Below are 10,638 nucleotides of genomic sequence, written 5' to 3'. Positions count from 1 at the left end.
CGGACCGAAGAAATCCGGATGTGACTCGGCGGAAGGCCTCGAAAATGTAGTAAGAATGTAGTTTCTAAGACGACTGCAAAACGGACTCCGACTTGGCTTTGTTGCTGCTGAAATTGTAAGTAGCCTACCCTTGGGTGAACTTCGTTTTTGTAATGTGGTTTGATAGTCTCTTGAACAATGTGTTTGCTCGACCGTTTTATTTTGAGCCCTGTTTTCTTTTTTAAGGGATACAGGACTCTTCAAAAGAGTCTAATTTAAAGGCAATCAGCAACTCCTGTTCCACACTCCAGTCCAGCGGTGGCGGTAGCAGTTGTCAACCGCCAATAAAAATAGAAGAAGAAGAAGACGACGAAGAAGAAGAAGAAGGAATTGCGCATGCGTGCTGAAATATTTAGTTAGTGTTGAAAAATGGCCGGAACTTTTGCGGTGGCCGGAGAGGTCTTTGTAGACGCTTTACCTTATTTTGATCAGGGATACGATGGTGCAGGTATCAGAGAGGCGGTAAGTATTAATCAGATGCTTTGTCCCACTTCCATTTTCTTCGATAAATGAGCCATAAAGTTCCGAAAGAATCAATGAAAATGTCCATGCGTTAGTTAGCATCCCTCTGAGCCTGATCCGTGCTGATTTGTTAGTTTGTTAATACCTGTATTTGAGTATATGCGTATTTCTATATGAAGGTGTATGTGTCTGTTGTTGCCTTGCAGTGTTAATTTTAGTGTTTGCTTACTTATCTTCTCAAGCGTGTTAATTATCATTGTCTTACGTTCCTTAGCAAACCGTTAGCTTTCGTTGCATGTCTGTGATTGACTTGTGTGTCACTTGTGTAAGCACTGAGTGGAGACTTTTTTTTTTAAGGACTGTGGCCTAAGTTAATTGGGCGATCGTATTGGCAATGCTACAGGGAGGTTAAGTAACGAGCATCTTTCTGTTAACGTTAGGCTGCTGCGTTGGTGGAAGAGGAGACAAGAAGATACCGACCTACCAAAAACTACTTGAGTTACCTTCCGACGCCTGATTTTTCTGCTTTCGAAGTAAGTTACGCTTTGCTAAATGCAAAAGTTCTACAACATGGTGCAAATACCTGACTTACTTATGCCCATCTTATCATTATCAATGCAATCTTTATTCAATTCTTTCTTGTGCAGACGGAGATCATGCGCAATGAGTTTGAGAGACTTGCAGCTCGTCAGCCCATGGAACTTCTGAGCATGAAAAGGTAACGTTAGCTGAGGAAAAGCACATCGCAGTATCGACAGTGAATATCAATTTGATTCCGGTTATTTCTATTATAAACACAACATTGTATTCTACGGAGCCCCTATGTGCGCACGTGAAAGTTTCATGTGAAAAGGTTTTGGGTGCGCACACGAAACTTTCATGTGCTCACGTGAAACTTTCATGCGCACATGAAACTAAACTTTAGATTTGTTTTGCTCATGTCCCCTTAGGGGCTCCGTAGTATTCTGTATTGACCTTTTTTTTTTTTTGCATCCATTTGTGCACTTTCACAGATATGAACTTCCAGCTCCTTCATCTGGACAGAAGAATGACATCACTGCTTGGCAGGAATGTGTCAATAACTCCATGGCCCAGCTAGAGCATCAGGCTGTTCGTATTGAGAACCTAGACCTCATGGGACAGTATGGAACAAATGGCTGGAAGGCTTATAATGAGTGAGTGCCTTGCCGTTGATCTACACATCCCTTCTCTTGAAATATCCTTTATATTTTTGTTACACCACTAACATTAGATGTTATCCAGTGTAATCTGTATAGAATGCAACCTGATTTGTCTCTGGATTGTTCCTTGAGCTGCGAAAGACTGTGTTACATCTCCCATCTTATTTATAATTTACAGCAACCTGGCCTTTATGATTGAATCTGCTCAGAAGGAGTTACAGAAATTAAGGTAAAAAAAATAAAAAAAACATAAAATTCTTGTTTTCCCCTGTCCAAGAGCTCCCAACATACTTTTGGATATACCTTATACACAAAACTACCAGTCACCTGTTTTCAAAAACTTTTGGATATGTTTAGTACAGCACAATAAGTTTGTATTTCTAATCACCCCAGAAAACAGATACAGGATCTCAACTGGCAAAGGAAGAATGACCAGCTTGCTGGAGGAGCTAAACTCAGAGAACTGGAGTCAAAGTGAGTGCTCCTTATGAAACATATACTGTACACAAAACAAAGTCATGTTAAGGGAAGGTCACACCAAGAATGATAACGGTAAAAAATGATCGCTCTAACTTATATGAATGACAACATCCAGACACAAACTATAACAATGACAACATGACGAATGATATCATTGGGGATCACTTTCAGAGTGATTCTGAGAATGATAACTGACAGCCAGTCAGAATCCATCGAAATTTAGCCATCACATTCTTCAACTCAGGGAGAGACTTTCCTTATCGTTGGTCAGTGTGGCCGCTTTTATTATGACCGCCGCGCAGGTTTAGTCAGATGTCAATGTCAACCCATAGCCATGTCAACCCATTCCATAACCACTCATTTCATGTATAACGCCACCTAGTTAAACACAAAAGTAAAAATGAGGTGTTGTAATTGAAGGTATCTGTGACCTAGCATAGTCAAAACTGCACGAAATTGGAAGTGTAGGATCATTATGACACCCTCTGTATGCACGCCAAGTTTTGTGGAATTCTGTTCATGGGGGGCCACACAATAAATTAATTTATGTTACTATACACCAACTGGCCTGTAGGTGGCCGGAGACAGTTTTCTGTGAATATCTCGAGAACCGTAGGGCCTAGGAGGTCCACCTTTTTTATGTATGTTGGTCTTAAGGGGGCATGTCAACCCATCCCATTACCACTTATTTTATGTATAGCGCCACCTAGTTAAAAATTAAAAAGCAAAAAATTAGGTGTTTTCATCACAATATCTCTGGCTGACAAGGTCAAAACTGCACGAAATTAAAAGTGTAGGATCATTGACACCCTCCGAATGCATGCCAAGTTTTGTGCACTTTCGTTCATGGGGGGCCTTACAATAAAATAATTTATGTGTACATTTAGTGACGTACACAAACAAGGATTCCCGGGACACTGAAAGACCGGGGTACACAAAACTTGGTGGGCATGTACCCCCACATGGATAGCATGGAACCGTCATTTTTCGTTTTGATCTGTAGCCCCCCCGCTGGACTGGACCCCCCGAAAGGAGGGTAGGGCAGACACAGTTCTCTGTGAATATCTTGAGAACTGTAGGGCCTAGGATGACCATTTTTTTCCGTATGTTTGCCTCCAGGGGTCATGTTAACCCATTTCATGTGCACACATGTGCACAAACAGATACACACACACATACATACATTCACAGTAATCATACGTATGACACACTCACACAGTAGACATATGTACGCTTGCATGCACAGGCACATACGCAGGCACACACACAAGCACGCGCACACACACACACACACACACACCCACACACATAACATAAACATAACACAAACAATCAAGAATTTCTCAGAATTATGAACAGGCAAGATGGAGGTGGAGTTGTATAAAATGAATTTTACATGTGAAATCTATGAACTAATCATGTTTTGGTACTTGTTGTCTAGCAGATACCAGTGAGAATTGAGTGTGGATAATGCAATTTAGTGAGACCGTTAGAATCATATAGGCCTTTCAGCGTGATTTATTTTTGTGGAAAAAATGTTCTGGACTGGGCGGCGGTCATATTTTGTACCGCTCTGCACTACATCTAGTTGTTATTATTGCACCTGTTAAACTCGCATGGACGAAGAAGTCTGGGATGCACACTTTTGTCCTCTGCCTTCGAGTGGGTACCCCAGAGCTAACTTGCAGTGCAACTTGCCATAGGTAGCTTCCAGATCTTCTTATATGGGCAAAGAGGGCAGCTTTGGGTAATTTTTGTAGGTAAGCTTCAGAGGTCTGTTGGTATCAATGGCCTCCTTGCCAGACTGACTTGCAGAGCAAATTCAAATTTGCTAACTGGTTCGTCTGGGTTATCCCAGGCTAAGTGGGTTGAACTGTACACTCACTTTGCCCTCTGAAGTTAAACTGCATTTTCATTTGATATACTGACCATTTTTTGCTGAAACTAAACCCATTTGTACAAACAGACGAAACCACAACAAAAAGAAGTACAGCCTTGATTAATAATGTGCATTCAAAAAGTCCCTGCCAAATGATTAAATGTGTTGTCTTCATCACACAGTTGGGTGTCTTTGGTGAGTAAAAACTATGAGATCGAGCGGGCCATCGTGCAGCTGGAGAACGAGTTGGGGCAGCTAAAACAACAGCAGGGAGATGAAAACAAGGAGAACATTCGGCAGGATTACTAAACCATCCGGGGAGTATGGAGGATCTAGAGACTTACATATTCACTGGGATGGCCATCAGCAAACTCATACCTATTTAAGCACAGGAAGGACTAAGATGTACCTTTTGTAAAGGTCACTGAACTTGGCCAAGGCCGGTTTTTCATTCAGAGCTTTTGTAAGGTATGACTGCCCAGTCGTACAATTTTGTTGTCTACTGAAAACCATACTGATTATCCAGAGGTTTCAAGACACAAATATGAAGTTAATTTGTGGATATAATGATTAACTGTAAAAGTCAGACTGGTTTTGGTCTTGTAAAAAAAGTTATTTCTTCCTTTCTTTTCTTTTAAGTATGTGTAATGGTTTAATTTTTTACATATTTACAATAAAAGTATGATACTCAATTGATCCGACTTGACCCTGACCCTTTCATTTTAACACATGAGGGACTGCTGTTTTCTTTTAAAATCTGCTTAATTATTATAGAGAAACTTCTTTTAAAATTCTTTTCTGTAATTTTTTTATGACTGTCTGTCGTTAACATGTCCTTATGGAAAGATAACTTGACGAGTGGTGATTTATTGTGATATCACGGGAGAGGGAAAGATTGGGATATATTCATTCATTCATTCATTCATTCATTCAACCTTTATTTATTTGAGGTTCATTGAGGGGTAGTCCTCATTTTTATTGAAGCTGAGATTAAAGTAACAATGAAAGAACAAAAGAAATAGTATCATTTTAGTGAAAAAAAAATATAGGCCTACAAATAAAATAAAATTAATAAGATACATACACAAAGAATTGTAGAGGAGGAAGGACAAATTAAAATACATAAAATAATACAAATAATAATAAAATAAAATAGCATTTAATTAAAACCGGTACAAATTGACATAGGAAGGTTTGTGATTACAGATCTGAATTGACCATAGGAAAGTAGAGTTCATTTTTACAATACATTGTATTCAATAATATGTTCCCTTGGGTCTTGTCATTGACTGAGTTTTTTGTTTTATATATAATTCATATAAAGATGGAAAAACAAAAATATATCTTACACTTCAAATGAATCAATATTGACACACTAGCTTTCCTTGTTCCTAACTTCCATGAATTTCTCTCTGATGGTTTGTCCATCTTGAGCAACCAACTATCAACAATTCTTGAGAACACCGTCTTTGCAACCTGACATTCATATGGGCCCGTTTACACGTATCTAGATATTTGTATAAACGCATACTTGTGGCTCTTTCGTTTACACGTAAACGGAGATTTATCTCCTTCAAACGCATACTTTTACAAACGCACTCCAAAGTGAAGATTAATAAGCTGCTTTCAGACACGTCCTCTGCGGTATATTTCGGGTGATTCAGATATGATGCTAATATGCGGACATTAGCCACTTTCCCACCAAGTAGTTACAGGAACGTACCGGTAGTTATTATAGGAACAGTCCACTTCTAAAGAGTTCTAACTACTCTCCCCCAAAACCGTAGCCTAGAAATCTAGACGCGCCCCTAGCGGCAGCCAGGGCTAGTCTAGCAACTCTCCGTTGGCTTGTGAGCTCCAGAAATCGAAACTTAATCAGGCCAATGAAATTGTGTATAGAGTCGTTAGGTGGGCTTAACATAATGATTGATGGCAGAGTTGCAACAGTTTGGCTTGAATTCCCTGCTACTTGAAAACAAATAAGATGGATGTTGCTGTTAGCGAACAGTGTGACACGAGTTAAGCTTTTATTAAGTTGGCAAATGTTTGTCAATTACCAGCCATTATGGATTTTGAACAAATTAAACATTTATTTTGTCTGAACATGGTCCATTGTGACCAAAAGGACCATTGTTGAGGCCTAATAAACACAAATTCAGAACTATGCCACAGTGAAAAGTTACAGTATATTAGGCTTTTCACCATGTTAAGGATCAATATTATAGTTTAGTCAAATAACACAAAAAAAAAACTAAAACCATAGACTTTCTAATGAGGAGACACAGCACTCAAAATCCTCCATAGAAATGCAAGAGCTTAGTTTGTAACAGCAATATGGCAGTTGTCTACGCAAATCACACCCCTTCCGCGGCAAAATGTTGACATGTGAATACCCAATCATGTGCTGTGTTGTGAATACATTGAGCCAATAATGTGGTGTGTTGTGAAGACATCGTGCCAATCATGTGTTGTGATCTCACCGCTGGAGCAAGATTGGTGTCGTGAAGCATCTCAGAGCTGTGGATTGGATTTGGATCAGGGAAGGCATATGAAGATATTCCAATCCACCACATCTCAGAAATGCTGGCACCTCAAAAATGCCAAGCACTGCCCCTCTTCCACGCGTTCACATGATGTGACGTTGTATCAGCAATGTATGGAATTGGCAAAAAAACTGCATGGAACGCGTGGGTAGCTTACCCAGAAGTCACCGACACCCTCATTCTGATCACCCAAGACCCAACCAGCCATACACTGGAGTCAGTGCACATGCAAGTTCTCAAATGCTGGACTGTACTCATGTATAGTAAGAACTGCGGTGTCGAGTCAGTCAATGAATCCCAGAAGCTTCTTTTCAGTCATGGCCTCAAGTCCCTGGATTCAATCCCCCCGACCCATCATGCCTTATTCCAGCATGGAAAGCATGCCCTGCTCCCTCTCCCAGTCCCTCTCCAAAACTCCAGAGATTCCAGACCCCAGTGAGTGGGGTTGGGAATGGAATGACAGAACCAAAGTCTGGGTGCTGGACAGATCTGGAAGATGCCAGCAAGGGATGCTCACTCCTCCTCAACTGTGGCTGTGGTTGCCTCTATGGGCAACTGTAAGTGCCACTGAGCTGGACTTTGCTGTACCACATTGTGCAAGTGTGAGGGAGGCTGTACTAATAATGATGAAGAGTGAAACCAAAAATCTTTGAATAAATACATGATGTTTAAGTATGAATTGTGTTTTTGTGTTATTTGACTAAAATGTAATATTGATCCTTAGCATGGTGAAAAGCCTAATATAACTTTTCACTTTTCTGTTTATTAAAGGCCTTAACAATGGTCCTTTTGATCACAACATGTGATTTTTGACACTATAGTGATAGTGAGCTGTCCAATCAACAAAGAAAAGCATACCTTGGAGGTAAAAATATGGGTCTAAGGACCGGAGTATTTTAATGTGACTTCTTCAGAGATATTGACAGTTTATGAGCTAAAGATGACTATAATACATGGAAATGGACTTAAAATATGAAGAACATATCAAAATTGGATTCCTTGTATCAAACAAAGTAGAAAATACATTATACAACAATTTAAGACTAAAGGAAGCTGAGATATAACCTTTTCTCTTTTCGGCGGGGGCCATTTTGGATTTTATGGATAACTGCCACTAGGGGGGCCACCCCAACTTGTATCCATGGATTTTTGAATTAGGCCTATACCACCCCGCCAAAAATCAAAAACTTATCCAGAAGTGCCCAATTTTCATGAAATGCATCCTAGCCAGGGTTTCCCGCAGGAAATGTGTTAGTCAAGGTGGTAGGTCGTAGGTCCGGGGGGGTGATTCAGGTGTATCGGTTGGGTGTAGGGGGTTCTTGTATCGGTTGCCGTCGGTGGGGGTGTGTGGGTGGAGGGTGTTGTTGGCGTCTTGTTTGTGCGATACACTACAGACTCTGTATATTTAACAATTATTTATTAAACACTACATTATAAATAAATAACCAGCTTCTCAAAATAACAGTTAACAAAGAACAAAGTACAACACCAAACAAACTATACAACAGTATACAAATATTTCAAAATATTTGTGTAATTTGTGCAATTTTAACAAAGACTATTACAAACTATAGAACAAGTGCAAAATAAAGTGCAAAACAACAAAATGTGCAAATGTGATCAGTCACTACTTATGGCAGAGCTGACAACTAGCATTGTTAAGCCATCCTCTTTGGCTTTAAAAAGATCATTTCAAGGGCCCTTTGGTAATTGCACTGTTTTACTATTGGACCATTGCTTATCTTCATGGAGGCTGTCAGACTGTTGACCTGCAGCCTGTTCCGCAAGTCTGTCCTGATCTATACACCGAGAGTGAATGAAGTTTAGATCATAGATAGTTTTGTGTAATATGGATGGAATTTGAGCGCGGAGCGCTTTTTAATTTAGAGGCCGGAGTGGCCGCTCTGTTCCGCTCCCATACCGCTCACACCACGAGTCTGAGGCATGCCCACTAATATAACCAAGACCGTTAAATTTCAAAGATATTGGCCATATAGCCTAAGTTCGTTGATGGGGATGGAGTTAGCTAAATAATTTAGAAAGCATACGCGTAGGCACGGATGGGCCTGGACGGGCCTAGGCCCGTCTATTGTCAGTCGCGCAAGTCAACACTGTGCTGAGAGCAGGTGGCTGTTTACTCGGCCGCTTCTCCAGTCAAATTCGCGTCAGGTCAATTTAGCTCCCCGGTACCAAAGAACTAAGAGCAATGGCAATATATTTCACTCAGAACATTTATTTTAAAAGACTGCAACACTGATACTGCAACAACAAACAAGCTTGGCAACGTTAACTAAAGGGATCAGTTGGGATTAATTGCCAAAAGAACGAAAATGACAAATCACGCAGTCGGCTGAATATTTTAAACTGATGAACCCAGCATCGGTGCGTCGCATAAATTAAAACACAAATTGAAGCAACAATTTGATCATTGGACAACCCTACCACTAAACCTTTCCATAGGCCTGCAACGTTTATGACATACAAAGTGGAATATGAACGCATTTCATCACACCTGACAATTTAACGGAGCTTTGGCTGTTCGCGATTTGACTGATTCTTGAGTACGAGGAGCGAGGAGAGGTATTTGCACCGCTCAGCTCCGCTCACTAGCTCTGATTCGGAGGCATATCACATATGTAAAGATTATAAAAATCTGATTATTTTCCGATTCATGACACGTTTCTTCTTATTTTTTAATGCGTTCTGCGGAGACGGGAGATTGGCGTTGGTCACGGTTTGGAATGAAAGGGAGAAAACAGGACAAAGTAACACGTTTTTTTTTTGTTTTTTTTGACGACGTAGTTAAGGCGGCAGGCTTGTTTTGCCAAGGCGGCCGCCTTGACTGCAAAGTGCTGCGGGAAACCCTGCTAGCTATAGGCCTAAGTGTCCCTTCATGCTTTAGATAATTACACGTGGTAGATATTTTACGAACACTTCTCAAGAGATCTCCTCCTCCTTTGACTCAAGGTTTTCATTATCCCCAGAGGGCCCATTTATAACCAGACTGTGGTCTGAACAATAATTAAACAAAAACAAAAAAAAAATTAACGGAAGGAAGTAAAGCAACAACAAAAAATAACAATTGATTCAACTAACACTACGAAACGTGATGTACTCAAATTCGCCCTAAATTACCCCTGAAAACAAAACCACTTAATTTATATTAAGTCACCCTTAATTTGTTAAATAGGCCCTTAATTTTTCCTCAAATGTCATTTTAAGGTGTGACCACTCAACCTTCATTTAAGGTGTCAAGCCAGGGGTTCCCTTTATTTGTTGTGATTAAGGGGTAATTAAGGACAATTTAAGTAGTCTATATCTTAAATTTATTTTAAGGTGTTAATTCAGGGATTGATTAAGGGAGGAAATTAAGGGGGAAATTCAGTAGACTTTTCTCCTAAATCAACCTTAATCTATGCACCTTTCTACTTAAAAACATATTAATTATAGAAGGGTTTTAAAGGGGAACTATGCAGGTTTTTTTTATAGCTTAATTCACCTTAACTTAACAGCTTTGGAGTCATTGGAATGGTTATATGACTTTTTCTGGGGTGAATGGTGGCCGTTTCGCCGAGTCTGTGAGCGGAAATACCATGCCTTGCAACTTTAGGCCGGCCTCAGAGACAGAAAGTCTCGGGGTCTCGTGATGTAACGAATTGATTGCTTTACTGCACTAGACACATACAAACCAGGCAACGGCTAGAACAAGGTAGTGATGGAGTTTCTCAGATATTCGTCATGGCATCGCCAGGGAAAAGAAGCATAAAGCGAGTAAACCATTGTCGGAGGAAAAGGGAAAGAGGAAACGGCATGCAGACTGACCGATTGAGGAGTGTCATATACTCTAATGCTGTAGGGGGTGCTCTGCACAGAAACCTGCGAGCAAAAAGCGATTTATAAGGGGTGAAACTAAGGGGGTTTTGTTTCTTAGTGTAATAAACCAATACCAAGCTTAGGCTACAACAATACAGGAGCCATATGCATACAGCAGCCGTGGCCCACTGGTTAGCACTCTGGACTTGTAACCGGAGTGTTGCCGGTTCGAGCCCCGACC

The 10,638-nt window shown here is 40.4% G+C and overlaps 1 protein-coding gene across 1 annotated transcript; it reads left to right on the top strand.

The window, feature by feature from the left end:
* Window positions 1-251: 251 nt before the first annotated feature.
* On the top strand, window positions 252-4,737 carry bcas2 (BCAS2 pre-mRNA processing factor). Its single transcript, XM_042097767.1, has 7 exons — window positions 252-501; window positions 942-1,034; window positions 1,149-1,219; window positions 1,515-1,676; window positions 1,861-1,911; window positions 2,076-2,156; window positions 4,224-4,737. Exons 1-7 carry the CDS (start codon window positions 409-411, stop codon window positions 4,348-4,350), a joined length of 678 nt encoding a protein of 225 aa, XP_041953701.1. The 5' UTR covers window positions 252-408; the 3' UTR covers window positions 4,351-4,737.
* The last annotated feature ends 5,901 nt before the right edge of the window (window positions 4,738-10,638 follow it).

This window comes from Alosa sapidissima, chromosome 7, assembly GCF_018492685.1.
Source record: "Alosa sapidissima isolate fAloSap1 chromosome 7, fAloSap1.pri, whole genome shotgun sequence".
In the NCBI taxonomy this organism is placed as follows: Eukaryota; Metazoa; Chordata; class Actinopteri; order Clupeiformes; family Clupeidae; genus Alosa; species Alosa sapidissima.
The sequence above is the reverse complement of the archived record's forward strand: the minus strand, read 5'-3'. Positions and strand labels throughout refer to the sequence as shown.

Bases quoted from the DNA above. Each gene is read 5' to 3' on its own strand.
- bcas2 (XM_042097767.1), top strand. From the start codon at position 409: ATGGCCGGAACTTTTGCGGTGGCCGGAGAGGTCTTTGTAGACGCTTTA. The intron at 1,035-1,148 runs GTAAGTTACGCT...TTTCTTGTGCAG, and splicing joins CTGATTTTTCTGCTTTCGAA to ACGGAGATCATGCGCAATGA. The intron at 1,220-1,514 runs GTAACGTTAGCT...GCACTTTCACAG, and splicing joins GAACTTCTGAGCATGAAAAG to ATATGAACTTCCAGCTCCTT.